Here is a 25,795-nt window from a genome sequence, read left to right on the forward strand (position 1 = left end):
CTTCCAAATCTTGTGTCCCGAACCCCTCTTTCTGTACCCACCCTCCAAATTGTACCCAACTGCTCTTGCATTCGGTGTCCCTTGCAACTGAGAAGGTGGAAAGGTTTCTGGCAACCCTCGACAAGGACTCTGCAACTGAAATGGACAGCATCAGCTCATGTGTCCTAAAAACCTTGCACTTCCTCCCTCTGCCCTTTTCACCCTGTAATTTATCCCAGGTCATCTTCCATCTGCTTCAAAAATCAGCCAACATCACAGCAACACATAAAAATGTGCAAAAACGGATCTCCTTAACTACAGACCAATGAGATTATTTCCAATCATCAGCAAAGTCATGGAATCCATCATCGCAGTTGACATAACATCATTCCTTTTCTCCAACAGCCTCATCTCAGATCATCAATTCAGATTCAGACCTGGTCACTCTACCTTGGACATGCTACTTCAACTCTCCCAACAATGGATGGAGACCCTCAATATCAGTCATGAGATCAGGGTGGTCTCTCTGGATATATCTTGAGCTTTTGATAGTCTGGCATCCTGCATTGCTCTACAAACTGTCTGCCTGTGCAATCCAAGGCCAACTCCACTCTTGGATTACTGACTTCCTCCACTCTCATAGCCAACATGTGGCTCTCAACAGGATCCTTTCTTCTCCTCTCCCTGTCAAGGCTGGAGTACCCCCAAGGCAGTGTTCTAGGCCCCATCCTATTTCTAAGATTCATCGATGATCTCACTGACTCTGAAAAATCCTCCAACTCTCTGCCATGACATCTCTCATCCTTCTGCCAGACAGGCTGAAGCCTCTTCCCTCTCCTCAGACCTTGAGAAAAACCACAAACTGGTCAAACTAGTCAAATGTTTTTAAATCCTGAAAAATTAAATTTTTTAAAAAACGATCAATATCTCTCTCCTTCTCTCGGGACTGTTCCGCAAACCCTCCCACCTACTTTCTGAACAACCCTATCAAAGAGGTTCAGTCACTCAAACTCTTGGGTCTCACTCTCATTCATGATCTCTCTTGGGCAAGCCACGTTTCAAAATTGGCCTCCAAAGCCAGATACTGAATGGGCATCCTCCATCATATAAAGTCCTTCCTTGGCAAACCTGAGCTTCCAGCCATCTATAAAGCTTTCACTTGCAGCTTGATGGTGTACTGCTCTCCCCTGCCTTACATCTTGCTCAGCTTGACATCGTGAAAACAAAGGCTTTCAAGATCAATGGAATCTCTTGCAATGAAGCTGAGTCTGTAGGCCTGTCACTACGCCTTTGCTGACAGGTCGGTAGTTGCTGACCTCCTCTTTCTCATTTCTGGTCCTGCACCCTTTATCCTCGCCCTGCTCTGTCCCCGCCTCCCCCCCTGCTCCCCAAAATATCCGCAGAACGCATGCTGTCCACCACAAACCCCCTCCTAGTGAAACTGCCTAAATCCAGACTCACCTCCACTCATCTATTCCTCTCTTTTCCCACATGTGGAACCACCTTTCACACTCTCTTCAATCTCATTCTTCCCTCCTGGTCTTCAAGACAGCATTCACTGCCATCTACGGTGGCACCATGATCTTTTCTCCACCCATTAAACCACCCCCGCCCCTCCCCAAATTTTGCTTATGTATCCATATTGTCCACCCCTTGCAGTCTCCCCTCATTGTAACTTGCATCCCTCGTTTGTCTGTCTTCGTCTACCTTCTCCCTCCGCCCAGCGTTTACAGTTTCCCCTTTCTTATGTTGTGTTATGGTCTGTTATGTGTGCTCACTCTTCCATGAGCCTTGACCATGTATTTAAAAAAAAAATTTAAAGGAAGAAAAGAGAGGGGTGAAGGATAGATAGAAAAAGCAGGGAATGGGAGTTTAGTAGCAGTAGTAGTAAGGTGAGAATGAAAATGAGTTTGGGAGGATGTACTTACAAGGACAAGTAGCCTACAGGGCATGTGGGGTGGTGGGGGGGGGGGGTCAATTACTCCATTTTGTGTACAAAATAAATAGATGGCCTTCATCACACATCCAGAACATGCACTTTTTCCAAATCAATAATACTTTATCCCACCAGGTGCTAAGCCAAATGCCTCCACACCTCTCGTTCCTCGCTCACATTGTCGTGTTTGAAGAAGCAGAGCATTTTGAGCTCGCGGAAGACCCGTTTGCAGGACACGAGGTTCTGGAAGACATTGGGCATCTTCTTAAGTGCCACACGCCTTCCATCCCTGGGGTCCGTTACCGACCTGGTTATTCACAAGATCAAAGTAGGGAAGAAAAACAGAATGACAGTGAAAGGTTTAGACGGAGCATCAGCAAAACAAATTTAATTTTTTTTTGAAACGAGCAGTATGCAGCAGTTGCATGGACGTTCCAAAACTTTCAGATCAACACCAGTTCAGGACAACGTTGCTTCGTTGCATTAAAGGCTTCATCAGTACACGACAAAAATGGCCAAAACAAAACCAGGCCGCTCACTGTGGTCGAGCCTTGTTCCTTTCCCTCGCTACAGATTGTTCTGAATGACTGTGGACCCTACCCACAATTGTACTCTACTTTCCTAAAAAAAACATTTAGCATGAGTGGAGGCATATCAAGACGTTTCAAAAGTGAAGGGATGGATAACTCGGCAGCAAGTTAAAACACCTGACTGTCAAACAAAGCACGCTGCTGTATCCTGTCAAGGAGAGAAAGATGATAAGCAGGTACACCAGCCCAGACATGCGAACCATATTCCACAAGATGCCGTGTCGTGGCCTTATACAGATACTATCAGGGGTTGTCTGGTGATGTTCTAATTCTGTTGATATTTTGAAGAAATCGAATTTTGATTATTTTTCTATTTCTTTACGGGGACATAAAACACTGCCCTATACCTACTAATGAATGGGGTCGGGGATCATTTGTATAGCTACAGAGGCTTAGGCACTATAGAGCGATAAAAAAAAAATCCAACATTTTTTTTTTTATTTTGCCGAAAACATTCCACGACACTCACTGATGCACCTCTGAAAGTTTGACGAAGATCCATTTGGCTATCTCTGAGAAAAATGGTGACAGACAGACAGACAGAGAGGCAACATGCATACATGCACGACTCTCCTATAGTGGAGATAAGAGAGTTAATGGATGGACGTATCGTCGTGCATGGTATAGAGCTATCGACAGTCAATGCATTTGGAAGCACTTTTTGTTCTGCTTCTCCCAAATGAGCTTGGGGTAGATAAAAGCCACAGCAAACACAACTCAGGGAATTCCTGCAACGGAGAACCCATTGACAATGTTGATAAACATGGACATCTTGCCAGGGTATGGACATCGACTGAGTCTTCTTCACATTGAAGGATACAAGCCAATCCTTCCCCCAGTTTACCACATTAATTTTCAATCTTAACGAAAAGTGTTACTGGCTTTGGCATGAGGTGAAGCAGGCAGATGCTTGGATAAGTTAAGTACAGCGTCGAAACATCAACATAAATGTCTAGCTGTGAAAGAATGTGGTCTGGCAGGTCATTTATGTACAATAAGAACAATATTGGGCCCAAAACAAAACCTTGAGGAACACCTGCATTGACATAACACCTTGACAAACATTGGTCACAAAACCTTGAGGGACACTATGTATGGGGGAGAATCATTTCCTTCATGCCACCACTGAAATACGGTAATCAATAGGAAACGCAGAGATAATGGCAAGCATTTGTCTAAAGATATCAGAGGACTTTAGTTTATGAACAAGACATCTGTGCCACCACTTTATCAAAGGCCTTAGAGATGTCAAGAGCAACAATCCTGGCTTCACCACGACAATCCAAATCCCGAGAAATTTTATCCCTTAGTCATGAGTGATAAAAATAAATAAATCACCAGTAAACCGAGAATGTCTCAGGACCATAACATGTTGATTACCAAAATACCTTCCTGATGATGGGAAGCACACTAATAGGGTGATAGTTGGTGGGATCAGACTTCTCCCCAGAATCTGTGTGCACTAACAAACAGATGCCAGTTTCCAACAAGATGGCAATGCCAACCTTGACAGACACAGGTTGTAAAATTTTGAAAGAACAGAAGACAGTTCAGGAAAACATCTTCAGGACAATCACGGGAATTCCATCAGGACCAGTGGCTTTCGATTAATCAAGTCCTTAAGTGATCTTGGCCACTCTCTTTGGTGTAAATAGTAACGGTAAAAATTTTTTATAGTTAGTTATACAGTTGATCATCAAGGGTGGAGTTTTCTGCAAAATGAGCAAAAAGATTGATCTCATCAACAGTGGGTGTAAGTACTTTGAGTCCATTGAAAATGACAGGTAAGGAGGACTCATTTCAGTTGAGAACACTGAGCAATTCTCCAGAAATTTCTGGTCCCTCGCCACTGAGCTGGGATAGGATTACAGAAAGACTCTGCATACTGGACCTTAGCAATGTCCCCCTTTTACAGCAATTGCTTGCAAGACAATACAGATGTCAAGTCTGACAGCCATTCCACAGACATGGTACTTCTTAAATAAGTGGTTACGATAGGTAATCGCCACAGCACAGACAGGGGGGGGGGGTTAATGGAAAGGGTTGATAATATGGTCTCACTTGGAAGGCTCGAGAAGGGATAAACAGCTTCATGCCAACACAAATCCAATGAGTAACCTCATCAGCAGCTTCTGATGGGCTATGATAAAGAACTGATCCTCCTGCTCTCTCTTCTCTTCTCTTCTCTTCTCTTCTCTTCTCTTCTCTTCTCTTCTCTTCTCTTCTCTTCTCTTCTCTTCTCTTCTCTTCTCTTCTCTTCTCTTCTCTTCTCTTCTCTTCTCTTCTCTTCTCTTCTCTCTCTCTCTCTCTCTCTCTCTCACAGCTAGCTTTCTCTCCAGCCGTTCCATCTTCGCAAATTGTTGATGGTTCAACCACTCCCTCCCTCCCTACTAACAGCGGTGTCCCTCAAGGTTCTGTCCTGTCTCCTACACTCCACCTTTTATTTACCCCAGACATGAAGCGAAAAAGGGAGTGAAGCAATTGGTTCACTTTGGCTCTGTCTGTCTGTCTGTCTCTGATTGAGGAACTACTTCATTTCAATTAATTTTATATTTTGAATACGTACCATAGAACACAAATCGGAACACGAACCTGCAGCTTAGCAGTACTTTGGCTCCGAAATTGGAAAAATGTAAGGAATCTCGTCGCAATCGAGCATGCGCAGAGAGGAGCAAGATATTTGTTTTGGTCTGTTTGGCAGTCAAACAAAAGTGAAATTAATTCCAAACAGGAAGCCTACTGTTTTTAAAGACATTATAAAAGGACACAAACAACAGGCACGAATAACTAATTTAACGTGTTAAAATAAGGTGGTGTAAAATATGATGCATCAACTATGGTAGACTTCCAAAAAAAATTATATACTTCAACACTGGAGAACACAAATAATCTTCTTGGCACTTTCAAAAACCTCCAGTTGAGCAGTACTTGGAAAATTATTTATGCTGTCTCATGCTTTAGGCCTGGTGTTGGCTTAATGGTTAGGGGTGGTGGGCTTTGGATCCTCGAGTCCTGAATTCCAATCCCGCTCAGCTGTTGAATTAATACCAGGTGGGGTTAACTCGACCTGTCATCCCTCCGAGGTCGGCAAAATGAGTGCCAGCTTGCTGGTATCCTGTGTCGGAGTGGCGACCCGTCCAGGATTGTGCCCAATTTAGCCAAGGAGACTGCTTTGGCAGCACCCACACTCTGTGCAGAGTATGGTTCCAATCTCTCCTCCTCCTCTCATGCCTTGAGGCATGACACAGGATGACTGTGACGTCCAGCATTCAGACAAATATGATGGCACCTAGTGCTGTTTCTTTAATGCAAAACACAAAGCAAGAGTTTAAAGACCCTTCCCATATCCTTTTTCTGAAGACCGTGTGGGGTAAGGCATCCTCTGAACTCTAATTTTATCAGTGATTTTCTTTCTTCCACAAATTACCAAATGCATTCTTATGCTGATGACAACATCACATTCCTCTACGTTTTTCACGTCTGCTCAATCACCTCTCGCTCGATCTACAACTTGAACTTTATCACGACTTCCTCTATAAATTCGGACTTGGACAGGATTTCTTTGAAGGGGCAAATGTAATCAAGTTACGTTTAATGCTTCTAAAATTCTATTTCTTTCCCACTTCCCCGTCTAAAGCTCCTCTCAACTTTCCCATCTCCTTTGAAGGCTCTGCAATGATTTTACCACTCATTACCGTAAACATACTCAGTATTACTGGAACATCAAATCTATCTTGGAAACCTCACATTGTACAGGGAGCTAAGTCTGCCTCCAAGAAACTAGTTCTCTTCAGATGTTGAAAATTCTACTCATCTGAACAGTTTCTCCGATTCGTCCTTGTGCATAGAGTACTGCTCTCACATCTGAGAGGTTCCAGCTCACTATATTTGCTTAAACAGATTCGAGAAGAAAGCAATCAGACTTATCAACTCTTTCAATCTGACCTCAGAACTCAACTTGCTTGAATTACTGTACACCGTAATGCTGGCTCTCTTTCCCTTTTCTCAAGATACTACTTCAGTTTCTACTCCTGATAATTGACTGCTTGTATAATCTGCCCCTTTTCAAAAGGAAAGTTTACCAGTTCCTCAAAAACTCTTCCATTATTTTTCCTTCTCTTCACTTCTCGATTGCTTCATTTCGTTTTTCTATAATTTCAGGCTTGGCCTCTGATGAGGACGACACTGAAACCTTAAACGTCAAAAATAAATAAATAAAGTAACATGAACTGGAATATGGGGTTGGAGATGAAATCATGTGGGCAAGTCCATGAGACAGGGCGAAGTTATATGCATTCACACCTGGTACTGGACTCAGTACAACTGGAATGGCCCAGCCATTCTTTGTGGTGGACATCAAAATCAATAAAGACCATAATCTCAGCAGACAGATGATTGGAGATAGCCATATCAACACTGTTGGAATCACAATGTAGAACAGTGCAGTCGGGTGAAGATGGAGATCTGAATAGAAAGTACAGGTAGGTTGTGGAATGCAAAGGTGCAAGGCGAAAACACATGAACTCAAGTGGTCTGTCTTCAAGAACGACTTCCTAGGCAAGTGGAAGAGCGGCCTTAGCACAAACAATGAGGTCATGAAATGGCGAAGGCTCAAGTCGTTGTATCATAGAACCAGGCATTGCAAATAAATCCAATGATATATCACAATGCCCGCGAGATTCACAAAGTGCTCATATATTTGGTGAATGATGCTGAATGAGAACTTGTATAACAATAAAATGACCTCAGAATCCTTTAATGGTGGAATAACAAACAATGAGTAGCTTGAAGCCCGATGGTGGCAGGTTTGTTTGAGCAGGTCGAGAACAGTATTCTATGGATTATTATAATAGTCAGAGTGATCGGTAATAAATAAAGAACAACAATGGCACTCGGTAGAGCACACACCTACTCCACACAATGCCTGCCGCCTGATCCAGTAGAACACATCGGACCCAATAATTTTTTCGCAGAGTCTCGCGTAGCGAACGCTGCTCATAGAGAGCTCGGCGTTGTTCTTCTTGTGAAGACAAAACTTTAACCTCTAGGACTCGGCTCTTGTATATACAAGATCCGGATCTCCTGAAATACTAAGAACATGTACACATCCTCGCATTGATAGTGCCTTTTGAGAGCGTCTATCATGAACTTTTAAATATATTCGGACATTTGCTTTAAAGTTTCGAAAAGTTCACATTACTATTTAAAGATTATTCCATTTATCGTATTGTAATTTCGTAAATACACTATATATCGTAAATACATGATGATGAGTCTCGCTATTGGCTTAATCAAGGCACGTGACGAAATATCGGAAGTTGTTGTTTTTTTTTGCTGACAAAACCTTTAGGATGCTGCTCTTGGACACATTTGTCCTTGTTGAAATATCGTGTTATGTATCATTCTTGGCCTCATCTCTCAATGGTGAAGAATCACTTTAAAAGTAAAAAAAAAACCCTCGTATCCGGACATGGATTTGGATCTTCACCAACATCAAATCAATTCGTCCTTGTCACACACCCAAACTGTTCACCAGATTTTGTCTGAATCAGTCAACAACTTTTTGAGGTATCATGCCCTACATTGATTTAGCCCAATCTCTCAATGGTGAAGAACCACTTTAAAAAAATTGATTAGTCGGATGTGGATTCGGATCTTCACCAAAATCAAAACAATTCGTCCTTGTCATACACCCAACCTGCCCACCAAATTTAATCCGAAGCCATCCACAACTTTTTGAGATATCCTGCACACAAACAAACAAAGAAGAAAGATATCATGCATAGCACGATACTTGCGATTTCCCAAAAACAAATTTGACCTCAAAAATAATTGGTGGTTGAAGTCAATGACCAAATTTGCAACTCCTCTTCAAATTTTGAGTCAATCGGATGAAAATTGAGGATTTTAGAAACCTCAAAGTTGTTGACCTTTGGCCTATGTTGACCTTAACATAATTGGTAGTTGAATTCAATGACCAAATATGCAACTCCTCTTCAAATTTCAAGTCAATCGAATGAAAATTGACAATTTTAAAAAATTCGGCCAATGTTGACCTTTTGGCCTACAGTGACCTCAAAAATAATTGGTAGTTGAATTCAGTGACCTGATATGCTAATTCTGTTCAAATTTCTCGTCAATCGGAAGAAAATGAAAGATTTTAATTAAAAATTTGTTGACCTTTGGCCTGTTGACCTTTTGACCTCATAAACAATAGGCTTCTTACTCTGTGATGAAGTTTTGAAGATAGTTTCAAAATTATGACCTGGAAGAGAGAAACGTAAAAACAAACAGACAAACAGAATAACGCACACAACCAACCAATATACTTGAAAAATCTTAGATTTTCGCAAGTTACAAAAAGACAGAGACAGACAGACAGAAGTGAAAACATAACCACCTTCACCTTTGGTGGCGGAGGTAAAAATAAGGAACCAGGTTTATCAATGTACAAATCTTGTACAGAACCTTATGAGGGACATCCAGAGACTGTATGAACCCACGACCGTAGCAGTGGCACTTTGATATCCTGAGGAGAGCAAAAGCTCCTATCCTTTCAATTATGGGAACATTTCCAAATTTCAACACAAGATTCAAATGCTTGAAGAAGCCAATTGAAAGAAAAACAGTAAAACACCTGTAAGAACTATTAACAACCCTCTCAAGTCAATGTCACCATGATGCATAGTTGCAAAGAGGAACGCCACATGCAACTCAAATCAGAGATTATATTTCTGACTACTGAATGCTTATCCCCATTTACATTCCATTCAAGAATAAGCAGACACACTGGCTATATAAAGTCCACAGCCCCGATCAAATTATTCACCTTTTGTTGCCTTATAGCCTGGAATGAAATTGCTTTAAACGAGACTTTTTCCACCTTGATTTACATATCGTAACCCATACCTTCCAAGTGAAAAACAAATTCCACAAATTTCAGAAAATTGATTAAAAATACAAATCTAGAATATCTTGGTGGGATAAGTGTCCATCCCCCTTATAATAGCAATTGTAAATTATCTCTGGTGTAACCATTCACCTTCAAAGTCACACACCAAATTAATTGGCCTACACCTGTGTTAAATTGTAGTGAATCTGATTATTTCAGAATAAAACTAGAAAAGCACTTGTAGTGGGGGGGGGGGGGGGGCGGCGGCAACGTAACAGATTGAGATTCCCATTGGTTTTGCATGTTAATTTTTTGCAACTATTATGAATGTGTTCTTAGCATTGCCAGGAAGTGGAAAAATGTTGTCGCCATTTTTTCTGTGGACCTTCAGTAACCTTGACACAACGTCAAAGCTGAAAGGTCATTTTTGACCCAACGTACTGTATTAATCATGCTTTGTTTCAGAGTCTGGAGTGCCAGAATGTTACATTGTGTTTTCTAAAGTGTTTCTGACAAATATTCAATCTGAACTAACAGTGTCTTCATTACAGAATGTCTGTTTATCCTGTTTATGATCATACAACTAACTTCTTGTTGAACTTCACAGCCACGACCCATCCAAACCAGCATATAATACTGAGATCTCACTTTCTCTTCTTCAGCTAACTTTTGCATGATATGATAGTTTAGGCCTTAGAAATAAGAAATACACATCTACAATCATTTGCAAAAGTTTAGGACCACCCTGAGAAAATGTCAATTTGGCAACCCTGGACAGGTATCCACTCATCCATGTTGCGTCACCCGCCAAGAACATTCAGACGCATGCTTGTATTTGCTTCTAGAACCATTGGCAGGTGTCTGTTGTGAATTCTGATTTTTTTTTTCTTTTTTTTTTGTGATTTTGGTCCTGCGGAAAAATGGGCAAAAAAACGTCTCTGACAGAGGTTCAACGGGCTGACATTTTCTCAGGGTGGTCCTAAACTTTTGCAAATGACTGTACATTCACCATAAATTTTGTGTGTTGCAGATTGAAGTGCATGAGCCATTAGGAGCAGTCACACAAGATGGAGCCCAGTACCAGTAAGAAACCAAGACCAGAAACCGATTTCAAACTGTGTATTCAGTGTCAGGAGCCTGGCACTGGTGTCCTAGTGTCTGAACCATCAGAGGAAGCCTACTCAAAGTTCCTCCAGTTTGTACACGAAAGAGGACAGTATGGAGATGGTGATTATGCACAGATCAGTGGGCGATTGCATGGGTACACTGCCTCCAATCTAAAAGATATGAAAGCAAAGTGGCACAGAAAATGTTATGGATCTACTTGTCACAGTGGTCACCTTGAGCGTGCCAAGGCACGATACCAGAAGGCCTGCCAAGAAGGAGAGAGTCAGCATCTACAGCAGAGGCGTGGACGGCCTTCTTCTGCAGCCACGAGTGTATCAGACTCTGCTGAAAGTGAGACTCTTCACTTCACACGTTCAGCAACATCTCATTTCAATGCAAAGCAGTGTTTCTTCTGCCAAGAAGACAGGAAGGAGCCAGTTCATGAGGTGTGTACATCCAGTGCAGGGAAACAACTGCAAAAGGCTGTTTATGAAAGCAAGAATCAAACTTGGAAGGTGCAGCTAAGTGCCGCCATCACTAAGGACGATGCTCGTGCCATTGATGTAAAGTACCACCTCTCATGCTGGGTTCACAATGTCCAGCGTGGTGCAACCAGTAGCAGTGAGGACAAAGCATATACACAGCAAGAAGCTAATGTTGGCAAAGTAGTCTCAGACATTGAGTTTGTCAGCCTAGTTCGCACTCTGCTCCAGGCTGGAGAAGTTGTCACCATGACAGACCTCAAGTTGGTCGACTCTAATATGCTTGAATCCAATGGTGTACACATGAAGCCATCTACACGAGATATCAAGGAGAAGATGACCTCTCACATCGATGATGTCCATTTCATGAAATCGAAACGGCGGAATGAGTCAGACCGTGTGTTCACAACAGCTGTCCGCGATGCGGCTATGGAGGATGCTATGGCAAAGACTACTGAAAGTGACATTAGGCAACTGTTCGAGAGTGCATCTGTACTCCGAGCTGTCATTACTGCCCAGGACAAGCACCCATGGGAATTCAAAGGAGAACTGAGCAATGAAGATGCTGAACAACATGTTCCAAAAGCACTCTCTGCCTTCATTCGCTGGTTGGTTGCAGGACCAGCTGCAAACATTGAAACAGACACATTCCGTTCTGCCACCATTCATCGAGATGTTCTAACTATCAGTCAGAACATCATGTATTGCTTCAAGTCAGTGCCAAGTCACATACAAGCCAAAACAACCAGATGCTCCATTCCACCATCGTTTGGAATGGCCACAACTGTTCTCTGTTGGCATTGCAGTTCATCAGTCCACTAGGAGCAAGAAGCTCCTTGAATTCCTGCATGGGTTTGGCCACTCTGTAGATTACACAAGGATCCTGAGGCTTGAAACCCAACTGGCCAATGCAGTCATAGAGGCAACCCATGAACAAAGAGCATATTTGCCAGCAACCTAGGAACAAGGAGCATATTTGCCAGCAACCTAGGAACAAGGAGCATATTTGCCAGCAACAATGTGCAAGGGGACATTCATTTTCTTTGCCATCGACAACAGTGACTTCAATGAGGACACACCAGATGGGAAGCGGACCCTACATGCAACAGCCACCGCACTGTATCAATGCAGAAAACCTTCGATTGACCCACAGAGCACAAGGAAGTTGAGGCTGAATGAACAAAAAGCCAGGGACCGCTCCCTGAAGGGCCTGACTGACCCAGATTTCATCTGCTGCCATGCATCTAATGCAAAGGCAGCAGAAGGTACCATCTTCGCTGGATTCCATCCTGGAGCAAATGTAGGAGCAATCGAACCCTATTCTGCACAAGACTCTGTGTGGCTACTTTCTAGGGCAATCATGCGCACTACTGAAGCCAGGGACATTCAAGCCATGGATGTCATCACACCAATCAAAATGTGCCTCAGGATGTCCAGGCCATGGAAATCAGTCCACCAGACGATCAACAGGCTCCAGGGGATGTTCAAACCATGGATATCAACCAACCTGTAGTTCCTGAGGGATCACAGCAGCCAACTGCCGCAGCTTTCCTTGGTGAGTCAACAGCCATGCAAGATCCAGAACAGCCAGCACGTCAACAGGGTGGCAGTGGCAAATGTCATAACATCCCTACCTGGGCAGCCTACAATTCTCTCCTGTCATCTGAAAAACCTTTGACAGAGGTTAGTGCCCTGCCTTTGATAGCTGCACCTGCCCATGAATGGCAAACACTAATCACAGTCCTGAAACAGACATTACAAATCAATTGCATGGTCATGGGACCTGACAGGAAGATGGTTATCACCTTGGACATGGCCTTGTATGAATGAGCCAAACAGCTTGAGATGACAAGGGATGATTGCAAGGGCAAGTGGGTGCTGAGACTGGGTGAGATGTATACTGTGATGGCTGCATTGCAGGCAGCTGGGAATGCCATCAAAGACAGTGGACTTGACGAGGCTTGGAGTGAAGCTGACATCTATGGTCCAACCACAACAAGATAGATCCTGGAAGCCAAGCACATGAAAAGAGCCCTGGAAGCACACATGACTACAGTCCAGGCCCTCTATGATCTCTATGTAGAATAATTCTTCCTAGATGATCCTCATCTGAAGGGGCCATGTGTAGAGGCAGCACAGCAGCTTGACCAAAGTTGTGTTCAACACCTGCAACAAGAGATGTTGAAGGAGCAGCAAAATATGCTTACTCACCTCATCAAATGTGGGTGCAAGAAGACCAGGTGCACATCACACTGTTCCTGTCGGTCGCAGGGCCTCAACAGCTCCGAGATGTGTTTGTGTGGAGCCGATGAGGAGGTGTGCAGTAATGTCAACCAGACACTCAGGAATTGAAGAGGATGAAGAAGAAGGAGATCCTTCCATCCAACTATGAACACAAACACTAAATGAATATTGAAGTTCTATCCGACATGAGCTGAGCAGAACCAGCCAGATGGTGGACTGAAAGAACTAAATAAAACATGTTTGAGCTGTGAGATTATCACTGTATTTAAAATTTAGAAGTCAAAAACCCCAAAAAAGTTTGAGTTGTTGAAAGGAGTGTTTTTTCTTAATTATTATATTACTTTTAGCAATATATTGGGTGTTTGCTTTGCATACAGAATGTATTTTGGGGTAATGTAATGAAATTATTTAGCACGATTTGGGCTGTAATTTGAAATCGAGAGAAAAGTATAAAGAAATGACCAAAAAAAAGGCGACATCATTTTTTGGTAAGTTAAATCCTTCCAGAACACAGTCCAACCAGTGGCCAAAAATTAACATTTGAAACCAACGGGAAAACACTGCCCCCCCCCCCCACTATTGGTAGAGCACATACCTCCACCACAAAATGCCTGATCCACAAGAACATATTGGGCCCAATACATTTTTGAAATATCTTGCTTTATATCATTTTAGGCCCAATCTCTCAATAACGAAGAATCACTAAATGAAATAATTCTCGTATCTCGATCCGGATTTTCATCAAAATCGAATCAATTCTTCCTTGTCACACACCCAATCTGTCCACAAAATTTCATCCGGATCTGTCCGCAACTTTTTGACACATCCTGCACACAAACAAACAAACAGACAGAAAGGGGTGAAAACAACCTCCTTCACCTTCGGTGGCGGAGGTAAAAATCAGCTGTTACTGCAAGTTTCCTCTGCTGGGTCGTGCATTTCACAACAAAGACTCAACCAAGAGCACCAAGGAGCTTTCAAAAGACAACCAGGAAAAGTTGTGGAAAGGTACAGATCAGGGGATGGATATAAAAATATTTCAAAGGCCTTGAATATCCCTTGGAGCACAGTCAAGAGAATCATTAAGAAGTGGAAGGAGTATGGTACCACCAAGACCGTGCCGAGATCAGGCCGTCGCTCCAAACTGGATGACCAAACATGGAGGAGACTGCTCAGAGAGGCCATGAAGAGGCTAAAGACAACTTTGAAAGAGCTACAGGCCTTTAGGACAAAGGCTGGTCACTGTGTGCATGTGACAATATCCCAGGCATTATACAAATAAGGCCTGTACGGTAGGGTGGCAAGAAGGAAGCTATTACTCAAAAAAGCCCACCTTGAGTCCCGTTTGAGGCATGCAAAAAAACCACTCGGGATAGTCTGAAGCCATGTGGCAAAAGGTTTGTGGTCCGACAAAACCAAGACGAAACTTTTTGGCCGAAATGCAAAATGTTACATTTGGTGCAAACCCAACACAGCACATCACCCAAAGAACACCATCTCTACTGTGAAGCATGGTGGTGGCAGCATCATGTTATGGGGATGTTTCTCATCAGCAGGGACTGGGGCACTTGTCAAGATAGAAGGGAAAATGGATGGAGCAAAATACAGAAAAATCCTTGAGGAAAACCTGCAGCCCTCTGCAAGCAAGCTCATATTGGGATGGAAGTTCACCTTTCAGCATGATGACCTGAAGCACACAGCCAAAGCGTCAATGGAGTGGTGAAGGAACAAAAATATGAATGTCCTTGAGTGGCCCAGTCAGAACCCTGACTGACCTAAATCCAATCGAAAATCTGTTGTAGCATGACTTGAAGATTGCTATCCATCAACACGACCCATGTAACTGAGCTTGAACAGTTTTGTACAGAAGAATGGGCAAATATTGCCCAATCAAGGTGTGCAAAGTTGGTAGAGACCTATCCCAACAGACTCACAGCTGTAATTGCTGTCAAAGGCGCTTCCACCAAGTATTAACTCGGGGGGGGGGGGGTAGACATTTATCCAACCAAGACAGTCCAGTTTTGTATTTTTAATTAACTTTCTGAAATGTGTATAATTTGTTTTTTCACTTGGAAGTTGTGGGTTACGATGTATAAATAAAGGTGGAAAAAGTCTGATTTCATGCAATTAAATTCCAGGCTATAAAGCAACAAAAGGTGAATGAAAGGAGGTGTAGACATTCTATAATGTAGTCACTATAATACAGAGGATAATATCTGATACGGTGTTAAATCAAATGTCCGATCTGTATTCAAATCCTTTGAGGCAAATATGTATTGGTCGGGATGGTATCAATCAGCTCATGTAATCCATAATGGGCAATGAGGTTGGAAATACCACTGTGCCATGTCATTGACAATGCCATGTATATCCAGTTGCCATATATTAAAACCTGAAGCTCCATAATTGTTTTTTATTCAGCGTGTAATGGGCAGACCTGCCTTTTCCTGTATTCGCCATCTTCTTGTAATGTTCTCTTCCCGCTCACCATCAAGGAATTAATGACCCTGTGCCGGTGAACCTCAACCTCAAGTTGGTCCTTTTCTGTGGTTTTCAGATAGTGTCACATTATTATTTTTTCTCCATGTTGGGTGAGTTTCCTGATGCCACCAAAAGTCATGTTTCGAAAAGAGCAAAACATCAACACCCCCATGTCCCCACCCCCTCCCAATATTCGACACGAAGGCCACAAAACGAGAAACCACAACAACTAAAATAAAGGATTTTTACCTTGCGCTCGCGAAGTGAAAAGCAGGGTTAGGGATTCGGTTTCGTACGTGCGTACGTGTGGCGTACGTGCGTGTGTGCATTAAAAAAAATTCCTTTTCTCGGTAACCGTTGATCCGATTGACACAAAATTTTACCATAGGAGTGCCTTTGCCAGTATTCATAATTACGAGTGCCTTCTGCCTGGATTTCATATTCCGTCTCTTTTTATTCATAATTATGACATCATAGGTCACGTGGTACGGATGCCATCTTAGAAAAATGTTGCACCTCTTTCTCCCAAACCACTCAATGGAAAAAATTGAAAGATGGCTCATTGTCAATTACTCCCAATGGGGAATAAGATATTGTTGCGATTCTCGGAACCACATGCATACAACAGATTGGTGTCCCAAGACAGTTATTCCATTATCATACGTGTAGATAGTCCCCGACCTTTTGTTGAGCGGGACAACAAGGGAGTGCGTTGCGATTATCTAATAGGGTTGCTTAAATCATTTTTCTTCTTCATTCATCCCCACTCTTCTTCTTTTCTGATTATTCCTGAGGTAAATCGGCCAAGTGCGCCTTCGCTGTAAGCAGGGGAGAATTGCCGATTGGATTAAAAAGGCATGCAAACAAATACCTCTTAAGAGGCTGCACGAATGGTGTTTTTCACAGCACGACAATCCATGGTACCCTCTGCCCTGCTTGCCCCTCGTATAGTTTACCACAGCGTGTTGGAGTGTTCACAGCACGACGATCCACGCCGCACAAAACACGTACAGAGGCCAATAAAGCCGACTCCACGCCATGTTGGGCAGGATACGAGTGTGTGGGTAGAAGCGGCTTGTTCTTTGTTTAACCGCAATACCCGACACATATTGGTGTTCGCCCTGTGCACATGCTGGTGGAGTCGTGTGAGCGTCGGCCACGTGAGTTATTGCGCAACCGCGTGCACTGTGTGGAATGTGCTCGAAAGCAGACACGTATGCCGCTCGTGAAACGTGCATGGATTTATCCATGGCGATGTACCTTCGGTCCTCGCTGGCAGCGGCGGTGGATTCTCCATGGATGGCGAACGTCTTCTCGTTTCTGCGACCAGCGAGGCTGCGATCGAGCCAGGGAATGTACAGTGCGGGCCACGTTGGCACGTGCGGAACTGGTCGGCGCTGGTCGGAAGCCCAAGTGAGCGTACGGGACCCTCGACCGCTCGCCCAGGGGGTTTTTTGCAGGATGATTCGCGTGCCAATTTCGGTGTGAGCGATTCGTGTCATCTCGTGGGGTCGGAGCGCAATATTGCCACTGTTTGGGGTGACCTTGCCAGAAACGAAGTGAGGCGGTTTCCGGCCCAAGCTGGCGGGCCACGTGAGGGGTCGGGGCCAATCGGAGTGCCCGATTCGGGTGATGACGTTTGGATTCGACATGGCCCCTCCCCCCGAGCTCTATAAAAGTCGGGGCAGTTCCTCTGGCCCAGACTGTCTGTGGTTTCCCGCTTCTGGTCTCCGCCCATGCCTCCTCGACACCGCCACGACCCGCCTCCTGCTCTTCGACTCCGCCTCCTCGTTTCCGCCCACACCACGTCGACCCCATCCGCCTACTACTCCACCCTCACACTCTGGACTCCGCCCCTTCTCCACTCAAGCTCCTCCTTCACACTCACAATCTCCACACGTGCGGCTTGGGCCAGAGGCAACGCGCCCCGTCGGGTACCGCATTACAGAGCACCCCCCCCCCGAAACGTATTGGTGGCACGTCATGCTATCGTGCGCACAGGTACAGAGATCATACCCTCAACCCCCCCCCCCACCCCCTGGTTGCAAAACTCCCTCTTCATAGGGTTCTGCGTCTGTGTGTGAGCGTTTGTGTGTGTGCTGGCACCTGTCTGCTTAAGTAAGACTGTAGAAGATTGTTATTGTTATTATTTCCACGTTAAGTCTGCTCTGTGTCCCCTTGTGTAAGTTGCCTGTTTATTGTCGCTCCACGCTTCTTTCTGTCTCTGCACAACACACCCCAATAAATCTTCACTGTGCCACATATCTTTCCTCGCCTGCTTGTAAATAAATTATTACTATTAGGAATGTTCCCTGCTCGTTTTTGTCTTTTCTTCCATTGATCCAGCATGGTCCGAATCAGAGCTTAGCCGGGACTTTATTCCCAACGATCCGTTCCTTTTAGCCGGTATGTCCTTGGCAGTGTCGCTCGGCTGCATCCGATCCGGTAAAGTGATCCGGTCCGGTAGAGTGATCCGGCTCGGACAAGGCGTACCGAGGGCGTGTTCCCCGGTAATTAACCATGTGATTAATTAGGTAACCTGATTAACCCATAAACGGGAGGATCCCAGGTCACGCGGTTGAGTTATTGGCGTCCACGGTCGGTTAAGCGACCCGCCGCGTCACGGATTTATTCGTGTGCGACGGCCTACAATTCCGGGGAGTCTGGTGGGAATCGACATAGCTTTCCCCACCTAGTGGTCTTCTCACCCGACCCCCCCCCCCGGCCCACAACAATATGTTGTTTATCATGTCATCGGTGCCTTTATTATGACATCATAATTCAACAAATACAACGCTTGAACTGATCAGTATTAAAAAAAAAATTCCTATGCAACTGTTCGTCCGATGGACACAAAATTTTCACAATATGAGCGGCTCCTCCAGCAGAATTTTTTAAATGATACTTATGATGTCATAGGTCATGTGGTACAGGCACCATCTTGGAAAAACTTCACACCTCTAAATCTCTGAAACCACTCCATGGAAAAAATTAGATACATTGATACAAAATGGAGATACAAAAAATTGATACACAAAAATAAAAAATAATGATGAGAAAAATTGAGGCCATATCCTCCCTCGAGTACCCAAGTCATCATTAACATCATCATGTTAATGATGATGTCATCGGTGTCTTCATTATGACATCATAATTTGACAAGTACAACACTTATCCGATCATTATGAATTTTTTTCTCAGCAACTGTTGGTCTGATGGACACAAAATTTTCATCATAGGAGCACTTCTTCCTGTAGAATATTTTAATGATAATGATGTCATACGTCATGTGGTACAGGCACCATCTTGGAGAAAAAAAACGAAAAACATTGCACCTCCATATCTTGAAAACTGTTTACTGTGTGGGGTAAGTATTCTATGAATACCATCTAATTCTTCACGTAGAGAGTACAGCAAAATTTGGACGTGTCAAACATGGTTTAAGCTGAGCAACCATGAGATTACAATGTCAAACCAATTGTTTTTTGCCACTTCACAGATGGAAGTTATGCCTCAGATGGGCAGATTACCAAAAGTGTACTATGGGAAAACGTTTGTTGCCCTTGTACCCCTGTGACACCGCAAAGACCTTACCACGACACAGATACTGTTCTCAACCACACTCATGAATGAATTCAAATCGGATGCACATGTGCGAGGACAATTCTTTATGACTGGAAGAGCGACCTCTCCTTTATTATATTTTCTCAGTCTCTTCCTCACTCTACCATTCTTCATTTCCCTTCACAGTCTGCCTCCAACAGTCCTATTTTCTGACATCCCACCTACTCTTCCTTATTCTCGTAGAAGTCAAGCAAAAAATAAATAAATAAGGTTTTAAAAGTACAGTGCGAGTCAAAATAGTCTTCAACCTCCTGTACAACTCATGCTGAGATCCACAGTATAAAGTGCATGTGATAGATTATTCAGGAAAACCCCAAAGCATATTGATGGAGAGTGGGTGACCGTTTTGTTCAATTTCTGTCCTAGCTCTGGTCTCGAAATGTGGTGACCCGATTCAAATCCCATGATCTGTTGCTGCTTTGTCCATAGTTTTTGTGCATCATTGTTGTTAAGCACATCGGTGAGCCTTGTTGCGTCGCGTGCAACAAAAGAACAATCTCATCCACTCATCCTACCCGATAGAAACAAAAGTAAATAGGAAAAACGCGAGAAGGGCAAGGAAGGGTCGTGATGTGGAAGAGGAGGGAAGAATTGGTTTGAGTCTTTTGAAGAACTACATACTGCTTCCATCCCAAATGCTTCCAACCTTAACACAAGAGAACCTGCATCGTTTACATCACCATGACCTTCAAATACAACTCCAATGGGAGAAACAGTTCTACAGACATTTCAACAAAGCATCGACAAAGATCGTTTCTACATTGCAGACATACAGGGTGTACCATGTTAGACGGAACTACTTATTCAGGAACTAAATACAAACGTCACAGGATTTCAATGAAAATAGGCATGAATCACCAAGAGGGTTGTGAATTTATTTGTGCCATAAAATGAATCGATGGTTTTGTAAGTTCAAGCTACGTGTCTGCCATTTTCTTGATAACTATCCTCTTGCATCGCATATGAAGTCAGAAACCAGACTCGGTTGAATTTCCTCAAGAAAAGACAACCTTTTCGGCAACTCTGCAATCCGAATGAAAATTTACCTTCTCAATAAACAAGACGATCATTTTGTTTCAATATCTCCAGCATGCCTTGAGAAAATAACTGTCGAGCAGCTTGATCCTCCTCAGTAATCCAGTGGTGAATGCAAAACTTGTAAGGATGTAGCTTTGCTTCTCAATATCCAAATGAACCGAGGTCGTTGACATGTTCAGCAACAAAGATTCCCGCTGTGCTCGACTTTTATGGAGATGTTCCAAAACATTCGACGACTTCTGCAACTACCTCCTCGGTGTGCAGCATTGGCAGGAGGCTTCACTAGATGCGTGGGTTTATTGTATCGAGACGTACGAAGAAATTAGTCGTTCCGAGTTTTCATCCTAATCGATGTACCAGACTCTTGACAGCATGTCAGTGCTGACAAAGAGGTCTCGTGGCATGACGTTACGCCGGGAGGTATGGTTATGATGGGTGGTTTGCCATTGCCTTCCCAACGGTCAGTGAAGGCAGGAATTTGCAATTTGTTTAGCATGCCGGCAATAACACTCCGACTCCTCGCGAAGAACACCGTGGGATATAACACCGACCAATGGAAATGGCATTTAAATTTTTTAATTTGAGTTTGGGATTTTAATCATCACGGGGTTGGCAGGATAACCTTGAGGTATGCACTACTCGTCTTCGGGATGTCTACAATACGTTCGAATCTCGGGCCAGCCATAAATTTTCACCCAGGTGTTTTGCACGCAAGGTGAGTCATAAATATGTGTGCCGTCAATCAGAAGGACATCAAGCCTGAGGACCCGTCTGCCAGCAATGAGGGCGTTGGTGCACTTGAAACATCTCGCGGTGTCTCCTGAAGAGTTGGCGAGTTATCATTGGAACCCTGAACAAATTACAAATTGCTGCCACAAGCAAACGTCAGGCCTGACGTTTGATCGAGAACAAGCAAAATCGAATGCATTGGTCTGTAGTTTAAATAGATTTGGATTTATTGAAAATTGGCATCGTTTGGTGATGCTGTTTAAAATACAAATCGTTCGGTCTCAATTGGGATACCCTGTCGCATTTAAGCATCACGACAATTTAACATCTCAAAATGTACCAAATTGTTTTGACATGCAGGGAGTTAAAGCAGGCATGTGATACGAGCCAGCTTCAGAACAAAAAGCTGTTCCCCAATGTAACAGAAACACCAAAGAAGATAAAACGCAGAACGTTCAGAACTTGCTTTACCTCACCATTTGCATCACAGTCACGCCTTGCACCAACGTAACAGTACGACTGGAATAACTAATAGTTGAAAACGAACCAAAAGGGGGCCGAGCTCAGAAAAAGTTGGCGAGTCATCACCGGCAGCATAAACAAGTTGCAAGTTCACGCCAAACAAACCCCAGGCCAGGAAAGCCAGTTCCAGAGAGACTTGGGTCAGAAACGTTCTCCCTGGCTCACACTACAAGGTGGGAATATATGCAGCCATTAAAGGGAAAAGGGGAGGGGGGGAGATGATAAAATTGTGTGTGTGTGTGTGTGTGTGTGTGTGTGTGTGTGTGTGTGTGTGTGTGTGTGTGTGTGTGTGTGTGTGTGTGTGTGTGTGTGTGTGTGTCACTGTGGTGTGCAGCCCTTTGTGTTCATGGTTTGCAATTAAAGACAAAACAAAATCACTGCATTGGGACCTGTTCCTCGTCAAGCACAGGGGTGATGGGAGACCAGACACGCTTTAAAAACCCAGGGGACAGGGGAATGTGGTGATGTGCAACGGCATTCCATTGCAAAGCCCGATGTGATTAGCAAGGAGACGTGTCCTCGCTTTCCAAAGTGTCCTCGCTCTCTTCCAATGCTCCGAGAATTCTCACTGGCTAATCAGCCATGAAAAGCCGGAACAACCTCCGCTTTCTCTGCCTTTTTCCACACTTGCCAGTCAAAGCAAACCCAGAAAAAGCAACAGGAACAGCCTCTCCATGTCTCTCTGTCTCTCTCCGTCTCTCTCTCCGTCTCTCTCTCCGTCTCTCTCTCCGTCTCTCTCTCTCATTACACACACACACACACACACACACACACACACACACACACACACACACACACACACACACACACACACACACACACCCACCACAGTGGCATCAAATCAGATTTCCAACCAAGCTAATATCCTCTGCATTGCACAAAACCTGTGGATGCACAATTTTACTGTCGAGTAGGGAATCTAATCGATCTCAGGTCATGTCCAACATGGACCTCGGAGAAGCCAAATACAAATGCAAAAGACTACTATTAATTTAATAATGCAGAGCGTCTCACCAGGGTATATAAATCATAGTACATCTGAGAATGTACAACCGGACAGATGCGGAGACATGCACATACAAATGGGTCACATGGGGAGGGGCGGGGGCACACGCACAGGCGCAGGGGGGGCAAGTACAAGAGGGGCACGCAGACATGCGGGGGGGGGCTGTGGACAGGCACACAGGCGGTGGATGGGGTGGAAACCACACGCACACAGGCGGGGGGCAGACACGCATACGCACACACGACACAGGGGATCTATGCGGATACGGACACACATGCACTGATACACATCAACAGTCTTTTCTTTTTGGGTGAGGCTAATTTCTTGTTTTGCATTTTGCTTTTCTGACTTTCTCTGAGGGAAAAGTTGTGCTTCGAAGATGCACCATGCAAACAGTGCTGCTGTTGGACGGCACCACAATGCTCACGGCGTATGGGAGCTGCACACGCGTAAGGGCATCATAAAAAAGCCCTTACATCATCTTCATCATCAGCTCAAGAAAATGGAAGCGGAATTAGAGGACAAATAACAACAAGCAGGTTCGAATCATGAGAATCAGTCCATTTTCAAAGAAAACAAAGGTTGTGTTCACATCACAAGAAAGATGGTGATATAAAACTAGACGGCACTTCGGTAAGAAAAGGCCTCCAAGACATTACAAAACTTTTCATACAAAGATGAACTTTGTTCAGAAGATAAGAAAGAACTTAAAAATACGTTGAACATTGGAAAATTAATTAATTAATTAATTATTTCAAATAATTTATCAATTGTCATGAAGATTAAAACGAACATTCAAACACAGTGCACAGCATTTGGCCACAGTCAGTTCCAGAAGAAGCAAAACGGCAACAACTACATTGACTTGAAAGGAATGGACCTTGAAAGGCTTACCAGACGACACCAAAGGCCCCGTAACCAATGGGCCTGTCTGGCTCAACTTCTGTGACAGTGGTCGGTGCTCCCCGGTTGCTTTGCGAGGCAGATGATGGTTGTTGTTGCTGTTGCTGCTGTTGCTGCTGCTGCTGAGAATTTCCACTGCCAAAGAAGGCAGTTGTAGCAGTGTTTGAGCGATTGGACTCGGAGGCAGACGTAGCTTGTCCGGCTTGTTGTTGCTGGTGCTGATGGGTTTGATGATGATGGTGATGATAGAGGGAAGCATAGTGCAGGTTATTTGCAGTCTGACGAGAATGTTGCTGCTGTTGGTGGTGGTGGTGATGGGGAGTTTGTTGCTGCTGCTGCTGTTGCTGCTGCTGTTGTTGTTGTTGTTGTTGATGGTGGTGGTGGTGGTGGTGATGATGGTGTGGAATTCCTCCATTCCCATTTACACTGAATGCCATCAGACGTCCAGTCCCTGGTACAGGCCGTTGTCCAGCTGGCCCACAAAGGGCCATGTCGGGGACGAGAAGACCCCGTTCTTCTCCACCTTTTTCTCTCTCACAATTCCTATTCGGCCCCCGATCTCCCCCCGGCCTCGCCGGCTGGGAAGGGAGCCGGGGGCTTCCTGAATAGGCTAGTCTGAAGGTGGTGGGACAACAAATAGTGGCCTGGACGCCATGGCAAGGCGCCCCAGCATTGGGGGCGTGTGGGGCCAGGGCAGAAACCACGGGATTAGGACTACATCCCGCCAGCAGAGCGAAGAAGACAGGAGGAATCAGGGGAAAAATAAGTTCAAAAGAATAGGTTGTTGTGGTGGTGGTGTTGGAGGAGGGGGGGTGCTCAGCCTAAAAAGATGGGGTGAAGGGGTGGGGCTAAGCCTAAAAGGGCAGAGAGGCTCAAGGGAAAGGCTAGGAGAAAACGAAGACTCAAAGGATGAGCTATAGGGGGAAAGAAGGGCTCGAGGGATGAGCTGGCAGGGGAGGATGGAGGATGCCCAAGGGATGCTAAAGGGATGGGGTGGGAGGAAAGGCAACTCAAGGGACACAGTGGGGCGTGGGGGATGGGGGGTCTGAAGGAACAGGGTGGGAAGGAAACGAGGCTCAAGGGTCAGGGTGGTGAGGTAACGAGGCTCACGGGTTGGGGAGGAAACGAGGCTCAAGGGGCAGGGTGGGGAGGTAACGAGGATCACGGGTTGGGGAGGAAACGAGGCTCAAGGAGCAGGGTGGGGAGGAAACGAGGAACAGGGGGATGGGTGGGGAGGAAACGTGGCTGAAGAGGTGGGGTGTCGGGGGAGATGGTTCAATGAACAGGGTGGGGGAAGGGGGCTCAAGCGACAGGGTATGGAGAGAGGAGGACCAAGAGATGGGATGGGATGGGAGTTAGACGGGGCTCAAGTGCCGGGGTGGGGGGGGAATTGGGCTCAAGGGCCAGAGTGTGGAATTGGGTGCTCAAGGGGTGGGTTGGCGGAAGAATGGAGATGTAAAGGCTGTGGTGGTAACGAAGGGGGGGCAAGGTACAGGGTTGGGAGGAAGAGGGCTCAAGGGATGGGGTTAGTGGGGAAGGGGGCTTAAGGGACGGGGTTTGGAGGAAGTGCCCTCAATGGAGGGTGATGGAAAAAATAAGGGGAAGAGTTGAGGAGGAAAGGGAACTCAAGGGACAGAGGACTCGAAGCATGTGTTTGAGAAGAGGGGGGCGGGATTTCAAAGTATGGGGTGCAGGAAAAGGGTCTCAAGTAGTGAGTTTGGGGGGTGAGGGGCAGCCAAGGGCTTAAATTACCTGAGAGGAAGGAAAGGCTCAAAGTATACTGGAAGAGAGCAAGGGACTCAAAATACCTGTGTGTGGGGTGGAGGGGATCAAAGGACCGAGGTCCGAGGCAAGGAAAAGGAGATTTCCGAGGGTGAGGGGAAAGGAGGTATCCGAGGGTGAGGCGAAAGGAGTGATCTGAGGTTGAGGAGAAAGGAAGGATCTAAGGGTGAGGCGAAAGGAAGGATCCGACGGTGTGGGTGGGGGGGAAGAAGGATCCGACGGTGGGACTGGAAGGATCCGAGGGTGGGGGAAAACTGGGGGGTCCGAGGGTGGGGGGAAAACTGGAGCGATCCGAGGGTGGGGAAAAAACTGGGGGGACCCGAGGGAGGGGGAAAACTGGAGCGATCCGAGGGTGGGGGAACACTGGAGGGATCCGCAGGTGGGGGGGAAACTGGAGGGATCCGCGGGTGGGGACAAATTGGAGGGATCCGAGGGTTGGGGGGAACTGGAGAGATCCGTGGGTGGGGGGAAACTGGAGCG

At 45.0% G+C, this 25,795-nt stretch overlaps 1 protein-coding gene and 1 pseudogene across 4 annotated transcripts in view; one reads left to right on the forward strand and one right to left on the reverse strand.

Annotated features, from left to right (window-relative positions):
- NLK (nemo like kinase) overlaps positions 1-25,475 on the reverse strand; it is a 71,027-nt gene extending 45,552 nt beyond the window's left edge. Inside the window, exons 1-2 of one of the 4 annotated variants that reach the window (XR_015057592.1) lie at positions 23,525-25,475; positions 2,075-2,222 (exon numbers count right to left, since the gene is read on the reverse strand). Coding sequence is in view for 3 of the 4 variants with exons in the window: in XM_085878976.1 (XP_085735102.1) it covers positions 2,075-2,222; positions 23,525-24,024 (648 nt within the window). In the remaining variant the exon portion in view is untranslated. The remainder of the gene's footprint in view (positions 1-2,074; positions 2,223-23,524) is intronic. The other 3 variants (XM_085878976.1, XM_085878977.1, XM_085878978.1) reach the window with 3 other exon arrangements.
- LOC147028513 (uncharacterized) lies at positions 10,433-15,707 on the forward strand (annotated as a pseudogene).
- Positions 25,476-25,795: the final 320 nt, after the last annotated feature.

Source organism: Eptatretus burgeri, chromosome 4, assembly GCF_056783735.1.
Source record: "Eptatretus burgeri isolate ZD-2024b chromosome 4, Ebu_testis_v1, whole genome shotgun sequence".
NCBI classification, from domain to species: Eukaryota; Metazoa; Chordata; class Myxini; order Myxiniformes; family Myxinidae; genus Eptatretus; species Eptatretus burgeri.